The sequence below is a fragment of the Pelophylax lessonae genome (assembly GCF_965119305.1).
Source record: "Pelophylax lessonae genome assembly, chromosome: 2".
NCBI classification, from domain to species: domain Eukaryota; kingdom Metazoa; phylum Chordata; class Amphibia; order Anura; family Ranidae; genus Pelophylax; species Pelophylax lessonae.
Genome location: NC_138769.1, coordinates 256,360,545 through 256,381,593, shown reverse-complemented (window position 1 = coordinate 256,381,593; position 21,049 = coordinate 256,360,545). Strand labels below are relative to the sequence as shown.

The following is a 21,049-nucleotide window of genomic DNA, read 5'->3' as shown; positions in this document are numbered from 1 at the left end:
AAATGTAGTGAAGTAAAAGTGGAAGTAGGAGAAAAAAATTATACTCTAGGAAAGTACAGATACCGCCTTTCGGTACTTAAGTACAGTAGTGAAGTAGTTCTACTTAGTTACTATACATCTCTGATAATTATATATGTTTTAAATAAACATTATTAGGTAGCATAAGCAACAGTCCTAATGTGCATTCCTCAATGCATTGTCTATAGATAATCAGTTAGCTAAAGAACTATGTAGCACAAAATATTAAAGAACAGATTTAAGAATCCTTTGGTATTGTATAATTATTTACTAAAGAGTTATTTTTTTTAATTGTATAGGGCTTAAAGGAGTCCCGTTTCTATTACTGTGTCATCAAATGCTGGGTACAGGTCCCTAATGCTCTGGCATGTGGCTTGCATCTGCATTGAGTGTGTCCGAATCTGAATCAGAAGGGTATCCCGATGGCTTGATGCACTGCCTGTAGAATTCTGCCTGTGGGAATGAGGGAGTCGAATCCGTGGACACAACTGGGGACTACTGTAGAACATATAGATCCAAGGGTTACTACAACTACTTAGACAGGCCAGGAGCATAGTGATGGTAAATGCAACATCTGAAGAATCTGAAAAAAACAAAAGAACAAAATAAAAAGGTTAGAGGCATGTGATGATATAACAACTAGATTATTTACATGTTTTATATCTAGACCCACATTTTAATGCATGAGGACAAAATCTCCTTACAAAAAATTTGAGGTTCTTTTTAAACCTACTGAATTTTTACAAAGTGAAATTATTTTCTCCCCAGTCATCTTCCATGATGACTTAATGAGAGAGATAGAGGGCGTCTCCCACCTAGCACAGGAAACACAATCCACATTTGTAAAAAACACAGGTGTGAGCCTTAGAGTTTTAGTATTTAGAACCAAATGTTTTTGTTTTCTTTCAGGCCTTCATGCCAGAGGCTTCCCAACCATGGAGCTTCCTTTATTGGGGCAGTGCTCCGTGAGAGGTGCTCCCTGGCATCTGGGCTCCCCTCAGGCTTTGAGGCTTTTTGGGGGGGGGGGGGTTGGGGACCCCTTTCCTCCCTTCTGTTCTTTATAAATGGCCACAGTGGAGGTTAGCCCAGTCCCTGGGGGGTGTGCAGCTTCTGCCTACCTGGTGCCGAGTGAATGTTGTTCCCCTCCCACTGCTGCATGGCGGCTCCCTGCTGTGGTTTTGAAACTTGGAGTTGCTGAGAACGTCACTTCTGGTAAAGTGAAGGCTCCTTCTAGCGGAAGTGATGCAGTGGATGTCAGCGGTGTCCATCTTGGTTATGGACTGCCGACAAGCTCTGGAACGGCCGAGGAAGGGGGCAGTGTGGTGTTCTCTGCGGTGAATAACCGGCACCCCATTCCACAGGTGGTGGTCCAGAACCCACAGGGTTGGATGGGAGCTGTGCTTGGCATGGCCTGCAAGCACTTAAGGACGCTTTATACCCTGTGACCCTGCACATCAGGATGGAGGTGGCTGCTGCAGAGGAGGTTAGTTGGGGGGGCAAGTAGATCCTGGCCCTAAGGTAGAAGAGTGATGTTGATACATCAGCTGGTCCTTACCTGCCACTGGTGGAGGGGGTACTAGTGGGGTGTATGTTTGTTGTTTTTTTAAAGTATAAGGTTCCAGGGTGTCACTGGGTGGTCACCCTCCCTTTCTTGTTTCTAAGAGCCCCAATGATAAAGATGTAGCAGGCCCATCTGAACCCCCCTCCCCCCCAAAAAAAATGTGCTTTGTGCAAACAAAAACTGCCATCTTCTTGGAAGAAGGTCCTATGTCAAGACTGCATAGATGCCATAGCCAAGAAAGAAGCAAGCTCTATGGTCAAAATCTTTAAAACATTCAGGTCAGCTCTGCAGGATTCAGGTCCCCCTAATATATATGTGCCCAGCACTTCAGGTTCCAACCCAGTGCCCCTGGCTGCCATTCCAGCAGGGTACGATGGAAGAACTAGAAGGTTGTTCTAGAGAGGATTCTAGTTCAGAAGAGGGTGAAGTCAGAAAAGAATAAAATAGCTGTATGCAGAGGTTCTTATGATACAGACGATCTACTGAAAATGATGTTTAATATTCGAGAACTGGAAGAAAAAGGGAGTCTGGATCAATTTATACACGACAGATTCTATGCAGGGTTGCAGATAAAACAGTCCAGAACATTCACAGTGCATACAGCTCTTAAACCTCCAATACTCCAGGAATGGAAGGAACCAGAGAAGAAAGTTTTTCCCCAGTCATCCTCCAGGACGGTCACATGAGAGATAGGCTCCACCTCCTGCAGGAAACACAAGCACACAAGTTTAAAACAAGCCGCCCTAGGCTGCCCCTTCAGTTCTTGTGTTTCCTACGTCCTGCAAGCACAGCACCAGGGGATAACTCCCCAGTTTGTTTTTTTTAGGACCTGGAAACAGGTTCTTATTACCCAGGGCAGGCGTCCCTGGGTACCCCCTGAGACCAACTGAACTACGACTGGTGAGGCCGTCAGTCTCAGACACCAGGAAAAGGGGGACAAAAGTGGGGGGAGACCAGCGCAGCCCCCCAACACGGAAACCCCACAGCAACCCTCCCCTGAGACACAGGTAAGTTATGGACGGGGAGCTGAACCAAGGGGTTTCCAAAAGAAGCCATCCCCGCTTTAGGCTATGTAGGGGATGGCTACACAGCCCTGACGCCACTCACCGGGACTCCAGATGGTTCTCCCCAGTGTGATCGGCATTTCGTCAGCCTCCGGGCGGGCTCAGGCAGGAGATGGCAGCTGCAGAGGCTGAGCACATCTCCCGCCATAACAAACAGCAAGGTCTCCGTCTCCCGGACCGGAAGTGACATCACCAAGATGGCGCCCGCACAGGAAGTGTCTCGGCAGCCATCTTGGAAAAAGGCAAAACTACTCAGGACCTTCGGGAGAGGAAGTGACATCACCAAGATGGCGCCCGCACAGGAAGTGCCTCGGCAGCCATCTTGGTTTAGGGAAAGTTACACGCAAATCAGCACAGAATGGGGGCGGATGCCCTTACTTCCACTGGGCGGACCCCGGGACCGATTTTGGCCCGAATTTTAAAATAAAAAGAACCCAAAACAAAGCAGCAGTGGTCACTACAGGAAAATACTGCATACAGCTCCTGCAGTGAACCCCTCCAGGCGGCACAATGTTGCCAGAGGCTGCGGAACCCAGCTCCAGCTCTCACTCGGTAAGTGAGCAAGGGGCAGATAGAAAAATGAGGGGACTTACAGAAGTAAGACTAAATTGCTTACCCCTGCTTTTTCTTTCACCCAATCCTCTCCCACCTACTCTTCCTCTCTCCCCTACTTTCCGCCTGCATCCCTGCAGACCAAAAGCCAGGAACAGACGGACAGTCTCAATAAACCTAAAAAGAGAAAATACTGCTGTACATGCGGCACAAAACTGCCAACAGAAAGCGACAAACTTTTATGCAGTAAATGCATTAAAAAGATTGTCAACGATGAAGCAAATCCATTAGCAAAGGATTTTTTGGATTTCAAAAAAGAAATGACAGCCACAATGCAGTCCCTGCAGGCTACAATTAATGCCATGAAAGGAGAAGACCAGCCCTCCACGGCAGCAAAAGGCAAAACCCCCAAACTTAAGGGGAAACCCAAACCGGTACCCCAACCAAGCTCCTCCGACTCCGATTCGGAATCGGAAGAGGGGGAACTGCTAGATAAAAGCAGCTCTGATTCAGAGGACAATCCAGGAACGGCGGAAACCCAAAGAACGACCAAACACCTTTTCCCGGCGGAGGAAACTGAAGAATTACTACAGGCTATATATATAACCGAAGACATCCCAGAAACACTCCCCACAGTCTCCATCAGGGACAGACTTTACAGGGGACTCCAGGAAGAGAAACGCAAAACGTTTCCGATACACCAGGCAATCAAGAACATGATAGAAAAAGAATGGAAGAATCCTGAAAATAAACTTTTCTTCCCCAAGGCGCTGAAGAGACGATTCCCATTCGAGGAGAACCTGATCACCGCGACCAAATGCCCAAAATGCCCAAAACTGGACGCATCTTTGGCGATAAAAAAATGGAGGTGGTACTCCGGCGAGCCTATGAGGCAGGGGCTGCGGGGTTTCAGCCTAATATCGCGAATACCTGTGTGGCCAGAAATGTTTCATTCTGGCTGGAACAACTCAGAGGTCATCTGAGCAAGGTTCCAGGGACAGAAGAAGCCCTTGACTCCCTCCTACTCATCGAGAAAGGAGTGGCATACATGGCGGACGCCTCAGCAGAAGCGGTAAGATTCGCCGCCCAAACAACGGGCTTAATCAACGCAACCAGGAGAGCACTATGGCTAAAGACCTGGGAGGGCGACTATGCCTCAAAGAACAAACTATGTAACATCCCCTTTGACGGCAACCTACTCTTTGGCTCAGAGTTAGAGAAAGTGCTAGAAAGATCAGCCGATAGAACAAAGGGCTTCCCGTTCAAAAAACCCAAACAGGGGGAAAACAGTCCTTTCGTCAACCAAGACGAGAAAACCAGGCGAAAAGGGAAAGACCCCAGACTCAACGCCGGTGGAACTTCAGCCGGAACAAGGGCAGGACCAATTTTCTGTTCCCCAAACCCGCATCCACCAGCAAAACCCAATGACGCCAGCCGGATGGCGGTGGGAGGCAGACTACGTCATTTCCTCCCACAATGGAAAACGTTTTGTTCAAACCAATTTATTTTACAGATAATCGCACTGGGTTACATGATAGAATTCGAATCAGCACCCCAGTACACATTCAAAACTACAAAGGTCCAAGTAGGATCAAAAGGCAAAAAACTCATGGACCTAGCAATCAAAAAGACCTTCTAAGCGAAGGCGTGATAGTGGAGATACAAACAACACTTCACACCAGAGGGCACTACTCTCACATATTCATCAGAGAGAAACCCTCGGGCAGGTCTCGTTTAATTCTGAATTTAAAGAATTTAAACAAATCCATAAAATACAGAAAGTTCAAGATGGAAACCATCTTTTCGATAAGAACAATTCTACCACCATCAGCCTTCCTAGTAACACTAGATCTGAAGGACGCTTATCTTCACGTGCCAATCCATCCCGATCACCAAAAGTTCCTGCGTTTCGCCACACAGGAAGGTGCGAAAACACGCCATTTTCAATACCAAGCGCTTCCCTTTGGCATCTCTTCAGCCCCACGCAGGTAGCGCAGGAACTGAGGTTAAAGGGAGTCCAGATAATCCCATACCTGGACGATTTCCTAATTTATGGGGTCTTCAGAGAAGAAACCCTGGCAAACCTACAGAAGACAGAAGAGTTCCTAACTTATCTGGGGTGGCAAATCAACTCAAATCAAAAAAATCAAGCAGAGTTCCCTCCCAAGTGACCACGTTCCTGGGTTACACCATCAACACCATAGAGCAGAAAATTATCCTCCCGGAGGAAAAAATAACGAAGCTGGGCAACAAAGCAAACCAACTTATAACCGAAAAACAGGGGAAAAGGAGAGCAGTCATGTCACTCCTGGGACTGATGGCGGCAGCAATCCCGGGGGTCCAGTGGAGCCAACTGCATATGAGAGCTCTACAACATCATCTGCTGCAAGGCTGGGACAAAAATTAAGACTCCCTGGAAGAAGTCATTCCAATTCCAAGAACGGTCAGGGAAACCCTAAACTGGTGGACCGGGAAGATCACCCTAGGCAGAGGCAGACTGTGGCTACCTCACACACAAGTTCGGGTCACCACGGACGCAAGCGCCTCAGGGTGGGGGGCACATATAGGGCAGCAAGTCAGACAGGGGCCCTGGGAACCCCAGCTAGCAAAAGCATCTTCCAACCTGCGGGAATTGTCAGCAGTATGCGAGGCCCTGCAGGCATTTCAGGAGATGATACTAGGAAAACATGTCCAGGTCCTGTCGGACAATGCAACGACGGGGGCTTACATCAACCGTCAAGGGGGCACAAGGTCAAAAACCCTAATGAAGACGACATACTTGCTCCTTTCCTGGGCAGAAGTACACCTCCAGTCGATATCAGCAATACATATAAAGGGCTCACTCAACACGCTAGCAGACATATTAAGTCGACAACAGCTAGACCCAACAGAGTGGGAGCTGAACAGGGGTTTTCTTTCCCGAATAACCAAAAGGTGGGGAACCCCGGAGGTGGACCTCTTCGCCTCAGCAAGCAACAGGAAGACAAAGCAATACTTCTCCCTAAAGAGGGAGAAAGACTCCCTAGGAGTAGACGCACTGGGCTTCCCATGGTCTTTCAAACTGGGGTACGCTTTTCCGCCCATACAGCTAATCCCCAAAACACTTTGGAAGATACGGAGAGGGCGAGGATAATCCTGATAACGCCCTACTGGCAAAAAAGGTCTTGGTTCTCAGTCAAGGGAAACATGACAGAAGAAAAACCCTGGACCCTACCAACGCAAGAAGATCTTCTCCTACAGTCAGGAGCTTACCACCCCCAACTCCAAACCTTAAAGTTGACGGCCTGGCTGTTGAACGGGGCATCCTACGGGGAAAGGGACTTACCCCAAGGGTGGTAGAAACTCTGCTGAAAAGCAGAAAACCGGTTACGCAAAAAATCAATGGAAAAATTTGGAACAAATACTCCAATAACATGCGCCAGAGGAACAAAGACCTACACGAGGTTGGTACAGTACTAGAATTCCTACTAGACGGAGCCGAAGCAGGGCTGGCGATACGCACCCTTAAAGTGCATACGGCAGCTCTCTGAGTCTTTCTGGACAACCAACTCAGCGTAAACCCGCTAATCAAACGATTTTTCAAATCAATTGCCAGAACATGCCCAGTGGAAACCACAAACGTGGCCCCATGGGACCTCTCTCTGGTACTCAGGGCACTTACCCAAGCACCCTTCGAGCCAATTTCGGAATCTTCCACAAAAAACCTAACACTGAAAACGGCTTTCCTGGTGGCAATCACATCAGCCAGAAGGATCAGCGAAATCCAAGCTTTTTCCATAAAAGAACTGTTTCTCACGGTATTCCCAGATAAACTGATACTCAAAACGGATCCATTGTTCCTCCCTAAAGTCTCTTCAGACTTCCATCGTACACAAGAAGTCATACTACCATCCTTCTGTCAAAACCCAACGAACCAGGGGGAAGAAAAATTTTCAACCCTGGATGTCAGGAGGTGCACTTTGGCCTACCTTGAAGCCACCAAGCAATTTAGAAAATCCTCAAATCTGTTTGTATTATTTGGAGGTACCCACAAAGGGAAAACAGCATCTAAAAGCTCTATCGCAAGATGGATCAGAAATTTAATCAAAGTAGCATACGACAGCCAGGAATCAGCCATACCAACAAACATAAAAGCTCATTCCACACGCTCCATAGCCACTTCCTGGGCAGAGAGAGCTGGGGCGTCTATTGACCAGATCTGCCGAGCAGCCATCTGGCCCAGTGACTCCACATTCGTGAATCACTATCGACTTGGTCTCCGCCCAAGACCTAACCTTTGGTCGAAAGGTCCTGCAAGCGGTAGTCCCACCCTAGGTATGAATCTTTGGGGTCTCATGTGACCGTCCTGGAGGATGACTGGGGAATAATAGTTATTACCTGATAACTCCTTTTCCAGGAATCCTCCAGGACGATAGACCCCCACCCTTATAGAAATGAGATACTAAGTCCATATATCAGCACATGCGTGTTAGACGACAAGGAAATCTTTATACAACTGAAGGGGCTGCCTAGGGCGGCTTGTTTTAAACTTGTGTGCTTGTGTTTCCTGTGGAGCCTATCTCTCATGTGACCGTCCTGGAGGATTCCTGGAAAAGGAGTTATCAGGTAATAACTCTATTATTCTCCCCAGAATTTGAAAAGGAGATTCCTTTTTAAAGAAGAAGACTCTGCATTGTGGGATAAATGCCCAAAACTAGATGCTGCTCTGTCTAAGGTGGCTAAGAACTAGGACCTGTCCTTTGAAGATGCGGGGTCACTCAAGGACAATATTCACAATGAGGGAACTTCTGTTCAGGGGGGGATTCATTGGAACATTCGACTTGAAGGACGCATATCTTCATATAACCATCAGGGATTGTTCAAAACCTTTTCTCAGGTTTGCAGTGAAAGGTCCCAGCCAAACTATGTTCTTCCAGGGCAACGCCCTTCTGTTTGGGCTAGGGTCAGCACCCAAAATTTTCACAAAGGTCCTGGCAAAAGCCTTCCAACTTTAACCACTTTGCCACTGCTCACTAGAGCTCTACTGCGGCAAAGTGGTTCGTTATCATCTGGCGACCTACGTCGCCAGACACTCCCCTTTCTCGGCGGCATGCGCGCGCCGCTGGAGGCTCGCTCCCGCTGTATTCAGTCACAGCGGGAGTCGGGCCTGGGGAGGAGTAGCGGCAATCGTCGCTGCTCTTCCCCGATCATCGGGGAATCGAGTCTCGAGATCCGCCCGCTTGTGTAAACAGAGCGGGCGGATCTCCTAAGTGACAGGCAGGGTCAGATTGCAGGGTTCAGCTTAGCTGAACCTGCGTTCTGTCCTTGTGTCACTCAGTCACCTCCCCCCACACATGTCAGTAAGCACCAGGCATACATTAACCCCTCCCTCTCCAATAAAATTAACCCCTTCCCTGCCGGTGTCATTTTTACAGTAACAGTGCATATGTATAACACTGATTACTGTAGTAATGTCACTGGTACCCCCAAAAGTGTCAAAAATGTCAGTCAAGGGTCCGATCTGTCCGCCGCAATGTCGCAGTCCCGCAAGAAAAATCGCAGATCGCCGCCATTACGCCATTAAAAAAAAACACCAAAAATGACAGAAATCTTTCCCTTAGTTAGTAAACGCCATAAATTTTGTGCGAACCAATCAAAATACGCTTATTGTGATTTTTTTTACCAAACATAGGTAGCAGAAAACTAATTGGCCAAAAATTTTTTAAAAATTAGATTTTTACATTGGGGGGGGGGAATTTCATATAAAATTTTTTTAAAAATATTGTTATTTTTTCAAAATTTACGCTCCCTTTATGTTTATAGCGCAAAAAGTAAAAAAAAACACCAAAAGAAAGCTCTGTTTAAGGGAAAAAAAGGACGTAAATTTTGTTTGGGTACGGCGTTGCATGACCGCGAAATCGCCGAATCGCAAAAAGTGGCCCAAGACGTAAGACAGCAAAATCCTCCGGTGGTAAAGTTGTTAAGGTCAGCAAGTCTAAAGATAATACCTTATCTGGATGACCTCCTCTTGTTTACGGGCTCCCCAGCAGTGCTGGAGAAGAGTTTAAACCATACGCTAAATCATCTTAAAGCTCTGTGTTGGATTATAAACACAGAGAAGGTCAACCTACAGCCGGCCCAAAAAGTTACCTTCCTCGGTTACTTAGTGGATGCTATAGAAGCAAAAATGTGTTACTGGTAGAGACCTCCAATCTCCTCCTGTGCCATACAGTGTCTATCAGTGAAATGATGATACTCTTGGGACCTATGACAGCAGCAATTCCAGCAGTAACCTGGGCTCAGTTTCACATGAGATCGCTGCAGAATTTCACACTGTCAGTCTGGGACAGTCTACAGAGTTCTCTGAGCAACCATGTGGGCCTGCCGGATCCGGGTGGCCACAGGAAGAGAATCTTTTGTTGGGAAGGCCCTGGAAACAAGTGAATCCAGCATGGACAACATTGGATGCAAGTGCGTGGGGATGGGAGCCCACATGGATCATTTTGCAACCCAGGGAAAATGGGAGGAAATAGAGGCCTGCTGTTCCTCGAACGGGAGAGAGTTAAAAGCAATATGAAAAGCTCTCCTCTCCTTTCTCCCCAAACATAAAAGGCAGACCTGTTCTGATATTTTCAGACAACGTAGCTGTAGACTCCAATATAAACATACAGGGAGGCACTTGGGCACCTACCCTCATGGAATTGGCAAATCAAATATTTTTCTGGGCGGAGGAAAATGTTCTATCTTCAACAGCCATTCACCTCAAAGGAGAATTACAGTTGTGCTCATAAGTTTACATACCCTGGCAGAATTTGATTTCTTGGTCATTTTTCCCAGAATTTGAATGATAACACAAAAACTTTTCTTTCACTCATGGTTAGTGTTTGCCTGAAGCCATTTATTGTCAATCAACTGTGTTTACTCTTTATAAATCATAATGACAACAGAAACTATCCAAATTACCATGATCAAAATTTTACATACCCTGGTGATTTTGGCTTGATAACATGCACAAAAGTTGACACAAAGGGATTTTAATGGCTATTAAAGGTAGCCATCCTCACCTGTAAACTGTTTGCTTGTAATTAGTGTGTGTGTACAAAAGGTCAATGAGTTTCTGGACTCCTGACAGACCCTTGCATCTTTCATCCAGTGCTGCACTGACGTTTCTGGATTCTGAATCATAGGGAAAGCAAGAGTATTTTCAAAGAATCTGTGGGAAAAGGTAATTGAACTGTATAAAACAGGAAGGGGATATAAAAATATATCCAAAGAATTGAGAATGCCAATCAGCAGTGTTCAAACTCTAATCAAGAAGTCGAAAATGGGGGGTTCTGTTGAAACCAGACCACGGTCAGGTAGACCAACTAAAATTTCAGCCACAACTGCCAGGAAAATTGTTTGGGATGCAAAGAAAAACCCACAAATAACTTCAGGTGAAATGCAGGACTCTCTGAAAGCATGTGGTTTGTTTCAAGATGTACAATAAGGAGGTACTTGAAGAAAGATGGGCTGCATGGTTCGAGTCGCCAGTGTCGCAAATGCCACAAAGTATCCCGCTTACAATACGCCAAACAGCACAGAGACAAACTTCAAACCTTCTGGAACAAAGTAATTTAGAGTGGTGAGATCAAAATGTAGCTTTTTGGCCACAACCACCAACGCCACATTTGGAGAGGAGTAAACAAGGCCTATGATGAAAGGTACACCATTCTTACTGTGAAACACGGAGGTGTTTTGGGAATGTGTGAGCTACAAAGGCACAGGAAATTTGGTCAGAATTGATGGCAAGATGAATGCAGTATGTTATCAAAACATACTGGAGGAAAATTTGCATTCATCAGCCCGAAGCTGCGCATGGGACGTACTTGGACATTCCCACATGACAATGATTCTAAACACAAGGCCAAGTCGACCTGTCATTGGCTACAGCTGAATAAAGTGAAGCTTCTGGAGTGGCCATCTCAGTCTCCTGAACTAAATATCATTGAGCCACTCTGGGGAGATCTCAAACGTGCAGTTCATGCAAGACAGCCCAAGAATTTACAGGAACTGGTGGCTATTTGCCAGAAAGAATGGGCAGCTTTACCATCTGAGAAGATAAAGAGCCTCGTCCCCAAATATCACAAAAGACATCAAGCTGTCATCCACAAATACCACAAAAGACTTCAAGCTGTCATTGATGTTAAAGGGGGCAATACACGATATTAAGAACTGGGGTATGTAAACTTTTGATCAGGGTCATTTGGGTAGTTTCTGTTGTCATTATGATTTAAAAAGAGTAAACACAGTTGATTGATAATAAGTGGCTTCAGCCAAACACTAACCATGAGTGAAAGAAAAGTTTTTGTGTTCTCATTCATATTCTCAGAAAATTGGCCAAGAAATCATAAATTCTGCCAGGGTATGTAAACTTATGAACAGAACTGTAACGACGCTGGCAGTCTTCTTGAGTAGAGAGCAAATTTGACACACAGAATGGAGTCTGAAGCAAGAGGTGTTCAGCATGATCATGGAAAAATGGGGCCTACCATTAATAGACCTTTTTGCCTCTTCAAACAACACAAAAGTAAAACAATTTACAGGGACCCAAACAGTCTAGGGTTGGATATGTTTGCTTTCCCTTGGGACAGAGGGACCCCTTTATGCTTTTCCTCCATTCGGACTCATCCCAAAGGTCATTCATAAGATCAAGTCCTTAAAAGAGAAGATAATTCTGATAGCTGCAGCGTGGCCGAAAAGGTCATGGTTTTCAGCTCTTCAGAAACTCTCCGTAGCAACTCCTTGGAAACTTCCAGAGAGGGACGACCTGCTAGTCCAGGGGGGTTTGTGTCATCCACAGGTGGGGTAGTCTTTGTCTGATGGCTTGGCTTCTGAGCGGGAATTGCTGAGGAACAAGGGGCTCTCAGAAAAGGTGATTGACACAATTTTAGGCAGTAGAAAGAAATCAACCAATTTAATCTACTCCAAAATTTGGAAAAGATTCTGTGACTGGTAAAAAGAAAATAACAGGATTTCTGGACCCATAGTACTGGATTTTCTGCAGAAGGGTACAGACTTGGAATTGGCTCCTAACACCTTAAAGCAGTAATTTTTTCATCTTTCCATTATGTAATCCTCTGCTCTTGTTGTTTAACTTTGGATAGTAAAACATCTTTTTTCTGCCAGTAAAAATCTTTTACAGCCCACTTCCTCTTTCTTGTCTGGTAAAAAGCCTAGGCTAATGACATCATGCACAGTCTAACACAAGATAAAATATTCCACAATGTCCGCTGGCCTCTCTGCTTCCTCCAGCACTGGTTGCTAGAATCACCTGCCGTTTAGCGTCTAGAAACCAGTAACGTCACATTATGAGGCTGAGGAGAGGACCCAGCATTCAGAGCGAAGGAGGAAATTCTTCCCCCTCCGCGCCTAGTCAGTTTTGGCTCCACCCACCTCCTCCTGCATGGCTGAGAGCCTGAAGGGAGCACGTCTGAACAAGTTCTGCAAGAGGTAAGTGTGAGCTGCCCTGACCTGCACCAGCACTTGCCTGACTTCTGAGGATGTCTGAGGATCAGCCTCGTCATTCTTGGATGTGTACTTTGGAAAGTTGCAGCTGGACAGGTCAGCAAGTCGGCCCTCGATGTCAGGATTGTGAGCACACTGTCACTGTGGGTGATTTACAGCTTTCGGAAATTGAGAATCCCCAGTGCTGAGCCAAGTGGAGAAAGCACCCTGCCAGCATTAGCTTTAATCCTTGCTGGGCTAAGAAATAATCAGTACAATATGTATAAGGTAGGCATTTTTATTAATATCACAACATATTTGGCTTGAAATAATAATATAAACAATTTAATGACTATGAATTTCTAACATATGCATATTTGGTCATATTAAGTCATTGTTACTTTTTTTTGAAGAAGTTTAATGATCTAATCATACTTCTTTGCGGAATGGATGATATTAGTGATGATGAATGACAGATCACACTCATTTTCTGGAGGGGCAAACTATTTATACAGTGAATGTACCCATTTGTAAAGAATGACCATACATGATTTGTGTTTTGATGCCTTTTTGTGTTCATATTTTTGGTGGCTGAAGGCCAACCCTTAATGTATTGGATGTATTCAGTGCCTGTACTAGGTCCTCCCAAACCTAATTGCAGCAAAACAGTGGTAATGTAATTTAGCACATCCTATATATAAAATAGAAACAGCTGCAGGCTGGGTAGAAAAAGAAAGCGAAAAAGGTTAAACGTACACATACAGACATTTCATGACAAGTTTTGTGTTGCTTTATGTGTCTACAGGCACCAGAAAAATTACACCTACAAAGTGGTGCACCAGGCACACATTTGTGCTTTATTAGAAGTGCAGCCATGAAAATATTTTTAATGAGTTTCTATAACTCATCATATTTTGAGCTATCCATTATACCCTTTGATTGTCCAAGACATAGTGTCCTACACATGATATAATTAGCAGGCTAATTTTTAGTGAATGGCAATAACATAAAAAAAAAAACACAAACTTCTGCCATGCCATCTAAGGGCCTGTGAGCTGTTTTTAGGGCCCTATTATTATTTTTATAGAGGGGATTCAAATTGTAATTATTTTAGGTACCCCTAGATGTCCCCACAGATCTTTGATGTTTGACCCTTCCAGGGATAGCCCTAACCAGAGTGTTACTGAACAGCATTCACAATCTCTCATACTTAGGGGTATATAAAGGAGTGTGAATAGTTGTGCAATTGGGAAAGGGATTAAAGCAGAACTCTATTTAACACTCTGCATGTGGACACTCCCCTTCGGAGGAAGTGTTGGGACTGATGCTTAGTGGAAATGGGAGATTAGGGCTATATGAAGCCCTTCATTGGGAGGAGGGTGTTGTGTCATGTTTTAATTGAACTGTGTGAGCACTGAAGTTCTCCTAGTGTCATCATATTGTTGAAAGAAATTAAACTGGATTTCTGTGAAGGAACAGCTTTATTTGTCTCTGTTGGCACTACAATGCTATGTTGTTTCTACAACTAAAAGTAAAGATTTGCCATGAATGACAGTCCCATTTGGACATTCATTATTTTGCTTGGGGAGTTCACTTGATAGCAAAAACCTGCAGAAAATTTTGAGAGCAGATACATGTAAAAAGTGTAGGGTTTGGTAGCGGCACTGTTTAATCTGGCTCTGTCAGGCTGGAGCCTGCCCATCGTTCCTAGGAAGGTAGATAGAATAAGGCCCCAAAATGGAACCGGTGTCTGGTCAGCAGAGGTGCCCATTCAATAAAAAGGTGCTTCCAAGTGGATTCATCAGGAAGGTCGGTATTTATTGATACCGAAAGGTATCAATTAATTCCAGGTTAAAACACCATTAACGCGTTTTGTGACTCTTTAATGGCCACTTCATCAGGAAAAGGGGTAGAGCACACTGGATAAAATACATAAAAATATAGTAAAACATTTTCAATGTGGATCCAAAGAGTGGAGGATATACTGTAAAAAAATATATAAGATTTAAAAAGTGTTAAAAAGGCCCTTTAGTTGTGGTCATTGTAGATAAAATGTACAAAAAACAAAGTTAAAAAGTGTAATGGATATATGTATAATAAATTATGCATAAAGTTTTAGTTTGTGTTGTTAATGTTAGTGGTGGTTGTTATATGGGTATAATCTAACATCAAGCATCCCAGTATATGGCGGAGTGATAATTTTTGTGTGATACAGACTGTAATGGTGATAATTCCCAGTCCAAGAATAGTAGGGCTGTACCATATGTACACACACATGTATACATACACACACACTCACTCACACACATATATATATATATATATATATATATATATATATATATATATATATATATATATATATATATACACACACACACACACCTCAAAAATTAGAAAATCATCTAAAAGATAATTTATTTCGGTAATTCAATTCAAAAAGGGAAACTCATATATTTGATATAGATGCGTTACACACAGAGTGATATATTTCAAGCATTTCTTTATCTTAATTTCGATGATTATGGCTTACAGCTAGTGAAAATCCATCTCAGAAAATAAGAATATTAAATAGGACCAATAAAAAAAGTTTTTTTTTTTTTAATACAGAAATGTTGGCTTACTGAAAAGTATGACCATGTACAGTATAGTATGTACTTAATACTTGGCCAGGGTTCCTTTTGCATGAATTACTGCAACAATGCTGCATGGCATGGAGGCAATCAGCCTGTGGCACTGCTGAGGTGTTATGGAAGGATGGTTGGATGTTTTCTTTGATATTGGGTTTCTGCTCATCTGCATTGTTGGGTCTGGTGTCTCTCATCTACTGAAATAAATTAACTTTTTGATTATATTCTAATTTTATGAGATGCACGTGTGTGTGTGTGTTTGTGTGTGTGTATGTATGTATGTATGTATGTATATATATATATATATATATATATATATATATATATATATATATATATATATTGTGACGGTATGCGAGGTGAGGTAGTAGATAATCGCTATATTTCACCTCGCATATGTTCTGTAGTGAGAGACTGAACCGGAATCCGGCCCGAGTTTTTCCAGCCTCTGTGACAGGCTAGGTTGCGGTCCAGAGATTGTGGGTTACCTGAGTCCATGCTCAGGTGGACTTTAAATGAACAGGAAGAGAGCACAGGAATGCTCTGGCCTGAGACTCAGAAGGGAATCAGAGAGGAGCTCTGTTTGGACTTTCAAAAGAACAGGTTTGCTTTACCATGTGTTTTTGTGGGTGATGGGGACCAGCCCCACACTGTATAGTGAGAAAAACTGTTGTTTAGTTTAGCGCCGGATGGCGAGGATTTATTTTACTGTTTTGTTGTTTTTGCATATTTGCAAACCTCTGCTAAATAAAGCTGGCAATCCACCAGACTTTAAAGAAATTACCTGCATGCTGGCCTTACTTTTCCTGAAAAAGGTGATCCCTGTGAGCTAATCTCCCACAATATATATATATATATATATATATATATATACACACAGACACACAGACACAGACACAGACACACACACACACAATAAGCCTCCCTCTGAAAACGACCCAAAGAATGAAATATGACCCAAAATATGTCAGCATTTATATCAGCCCTCAAATTTTCAACTCGCCTGCTCGCATTTTGTGAGTGGAAAATGATTGAAGGCGAAAGAGGAGAGGAAGAGACAGAACACTGTCGGTACGTGCAGGGGTGGGCAGTGTCCATATCTGTGATGGGGGGGGGCGCACTAGGAGCTTCTGCCTTCACCTGCTTGACAGGAGTGAATGTAATTCTCCCTCCTGTTATTGCACAATGCATGATTTCTGGACTCCTCCGTTCCAGCCACTTATCTCTCCTGCAGCCGTTAATCACTTCTCTCCTTCCAAGCTCCCCCCCCCTGTTGGTTTGTTCTCCTTCCTGGCCAGGTCACTTGAATTGGTAACTTTCACTTTGTCTGTCTCCTCGCACAAGTCTTTATCTTCCCTGCACAATCGTAAGTCAGCAGCAATTCTTGTGCTCCTCTCTCCTGTTCACATTAACCCTTCACCTACTTCTATCTTTCAGCTGTCCCCTCCATAAGTCTGTACTGTATGTCCTGCAGCCTCTGGTCCCAGCTCTGAGCATTCCAAGCAGCCATTTAGCTGACCCTGTCCTGTCCCAAAATACAGCCTAGCACTTTCTCTACAGTCCTTCACTCTGCTCTTCATTAACATATATTCTTACAACCCAGACCCCCCCCCCCCCCCTATTCACTCTCTTATCCCTAATAACTGGTGAACTGTGGTTTGGCCAGTGTGATTGTATGTGTGTTTTACCTGGATTTAAGGTGCATTTCTATTGAATTTCTATTACAAAGTGCGTTTTCATGAAAGCGCTTTAAAGTCCTGCATGCTGCATCTTTGATGCAAGTTCAGAAAATACACTGTGTAATAGAATTCAATAGAAATGCACTGTGTAATAGAATTCAATAGAAATGCACCTAAAATCCAGGTAAAACGCACATACAAGAACACTGTTGTTATTAATATTTATTTGTGCGACTTCTGCATTCATGCAAAAACATTTACCAGTGTAATTTTATAAAATAATTTTTTGAGGGCACATTTAGGGGCGGGGCAACTGGTGGCGAGTAACCCTTAAGGCCTGGCTAGTAGCTCAGGACTTGAAATTTTGAGCCCTGATTTATATGATATTGCATTGTACATTCTGCTCATATTTATACACACATATCTACATGAAGTGTGTATTCCTAGCTCTGCCACTTATTATATAGGCACAATGTATACCAAGACATTTCCTATCCAAAATCACATTTACCAGTGTACAAGAAGTATACAAAGCTTATCACTGTAATTTTTCACATGTTTTGTCAAATTATCTAAAAGGTGGAAAAATAGGCTGTAGGAATGCACACAGATCCCAACTATTAAGTGTAACTCTTTATGTTCAATAAAAAACAATGTATATTTTTCACCTTTTACGAAGATAATCACTTCTAGATAATTTTATACAATACTATACTGATTCTCACAGACAGACATACAGTAGATAGAGTGATAATGGTTTTCATCTGTGTTCTGTTTGTTACCTATAGTGACTTCCCTCCTATGGGTGTTAAAATAGATACAGAACAAATAATAATATGGCATGCTCGCACTATCCTGGATTAATCTAGCATTAAAATGAGTCTGTATATATTGAATTAAATGAATGCTAAATTCCCTTTAAATATATAAAAAAAATATTATATCAAAATCAATGATAAAGTTAATTACAAATAAAAAGGGTTGGCAACAATATAACTATTAATAATGAGACAGCAAACCACAAGCAGACATTCACAACATGATAAATCAGAGCGCTCAATGGGGTAATAGAATGTAGAAAACAGCGATACCCATGCATACATTCTAGATGGAGCTCAAGAGTCAAGAGTGCAATACTCACAATCAAACTGTCAGGTGGTAAACACAGAAGCACTGCAATGACAGCTGCCAGTAAAGGCAAGTAGGCTTGGACATGAGAGTTTGCAGTGCCAGCCAGATTCTGGCTATGGATGAGTCAGTTGACAGTGCCGCTATTCAGAGAGCACAAAAAAGAACTCCCCTACCCGGGTGACATCTTTACACTCAAACTGACAGGTTTTAGTCAGATAATGCTGTTCTTTATCAGAATTTATCTTATTTGAGCAGCTCTACCCTCCCACACTAACATGTTAACCCCTGCAGCCTATATGGTGCAGCCACCAATAATTAAAGCAAATACTCACACACAGGGCACAAGTTGGTCAAATAAAGTACAAATCTGTCACATGCCTCGTAGGGAAAAGAATAAAAAGGTGAACCACAATACAAAAGAAAACAAATATATAGTTCATAAATTAATAAAAAATATCAAACCTTTGTTAGGAGAATACAGATTAAAAACAAGTCTAAATAAAACAATAAATCTTAACCATAATCTCCATTTCATTCAGAATGTTCTACCATGGCAGATGGCTTGTAGTTCTAAATAGAGTGTAAATGGACTACGATTGCTCTGTTTATTGCACTCAATTTCTAACTGAAAGCCTGTATGGAGATACGGGCAGAAAGCTGGAGGGTGAGTCTGCAGGAGCCTGACATTGCAGAATACAATAGCTCAGCAGCCAGGATTCCCCCCATCCACAATAAGTGTGTGGATGGGGTAATTGAGTATGTTTTCTTTGTTCAACCCGCTGGTTGAATAAAAAAAACTGACATCTATGGGCTGCTTAAGCCCCCGTTCACACTGGGGCGACCTGTGAGGCGACCTGGTCGCCTCACAGGTCGCCGCAGGTCGCCTCCCATAGGGAAGCTGCGGACCCGTTCTGATAGGAGCGACACAAGTCGCTCCGACTCAGAAAAAGGGTCCGGAGCTTCTTTGGGGCGACCAGGAGGCGACCGCCATAGACTTCAATGTTAGGAAGTCCGTGGCGGCCGCTCCTAGGTCGCGGCGCGCTGCTCGCACCGCGACCTCCGAGGTCGCGGTGCGAAGTAGCGTCGCCCCAGTGTGAATGGGGGCTAAGACTAACTTGTCAAGCTCAATATAAATCAGTTCTAACGATATTTGATAATTTGTACATTCTTATGTAAATAATAAAATTATACTACAATAATAACACAAATTTAACTATAAAAATATTTAATTAACACCATAATACTTACCATCATTTGGAGCATTTTCATCCCATACAGACCACATCTGAACACTGAAGAAGGGTGTCCAGCATATGATATATGAAATTACAATAACAAAAGTCATTTTCACTGTCCTGATCTTGGCTCTGGAAATAGTTTGTATGCTGCTTACTCTAGAAGGCATCACTTGTCTCTGTCTTGATGTCTGAATCTTCCCTTTCAGGTTCTTGCAGATCTCACAGCAAATTAAACTGTAGCATACTACAAGGATTCCGACGGGCACAGCAAATAAAGAAATGGTAGTCCATGTAATGTAGGCTTTAGCACCCCATGGATATCTAAAGTCAGCCCAACAATCAACAATTCCTGTGTACTGTTCAATTTCCTTTAGAGAGAAAATGAAGATTTGAGGGAGGCTTAAAAGGCTACTGATAATCCACGTAGCCCCAATCATGATATAAGCATGTTGTGTTGGCTGTTGCAAAGTCTTTAGTGGATGACATACTGCAATGTACCTGTCTATAGTCATCATCATAAGCATATAAGTAGATGCAAACATGCTCATCACTTGGGTATATTTCACAATCCTACAAAGGAAATCAGATCCAATGAATCGAAAAGTAATGTCCCAGATCAACTGGGGTAAGATCTGAAACAGGGCTACTGCCAAGTCAGTGATAGCAAGGTGAACAATAAAGAGATGCATCCTGGTCATCTTCTTGACTCTTCTGTATATAGCAAACAATACTCCTACATTTCCTAGCATGGTGATGGCAAAAATAATACTTAAGACTGCCACTTCAGCTTTAGCAAGATCTTCATCTCTCAAGTCTGAGGAATTCACAATATTGTACAATTTCACTGACGAATACAGAGGATAACGGTCCAAATCCAAAGCAGTACTGTTATAATTAGAACTCATATTCCTGCAAGCAGTAGAACCGAGAATCCAGTAGTTATGCAGAGTCGTAGTATATTTCCAAAAATGCCTACAAACAACAGTTCACTTCAAATGTTTTTAGAAAACAGAGTTTTACTACTACTATTGTGATCCAAATTGAGAGACATCATTGCAAATTATACAGTAAAATGGATAGTCCTGATAAAGGCAGTTTCCATTATTGTAACAATGTTTTGTAGTGTTCCTTAATGATATTTCTTTGCAAAGTTGACTTGAAAGTTTTGATGCATATGTCCAGTCATATACTGATGTTAAGGTACATGGGTGTATTTGTTTTGAATTGCTGGTAATACACAGAGGAGACTGGTACTTGTTTAACAACCAGAAGAATTAGTGGCAGTCCATATTTTTCGAAGAGAACAAAATCAGCAGAGTATTGAAGTGCAGGTGCAGGTCTAAAGCACAACCCAATTAACCATACCTATATTAATTTACTTCTGTCTGTTCTCTGTCCCTACCTCTGACATCACAAAATTCAAATTCTATAAGACTCTATGGAAACACCAATCAGGAAATAGAACAGAGAATTCAATACAGAGTTATAAGAATACAATGGGATATATGTTGTTTACTTCCAATGTACTAAAAACAGATAATGGTGTTTTACAACTTCTAATAAACCATTAAGCATAGGGAATTTATTTTTATGTATTTGTTTTTGTATTTTTTTTTGCATGTTTAACAATAAAGTATATTTTACAAAAATATTATAAAGGATATTAGATACAAATATATCATATTGACCACTATCAGCCAACTATATGGTT

At 42.9% G+C, this 21,049-nt stretch overlaps 1 protein-coding gene across 1 annotated transcript; it reads right to left on the bottom strand.

Annotated features, from left to right (window-relative positions):
* Positions 1 to 320: 320 nt before the first annotated feature.
* On the bottom strand, positions 321 to 20,243 carry AVPR1B (arginine vasopressin receptor 1B; the record flags this gene model as incomplete). The annotated part of the gene is made up of 2 exons (XM_082248019.1): positions 321 to 601; positions 19,349 to 20,243. 2 exons carry the CDS (start codon positions 20,241 to 20,243, stop codon positions 321 to 323), a joined length of 1,176 nt encoding a protein of 391 aa, XP_082104145.1.
* Between the last annotated feature and the right edge of the window lie 806 nt (positions 20,244 to 21,049).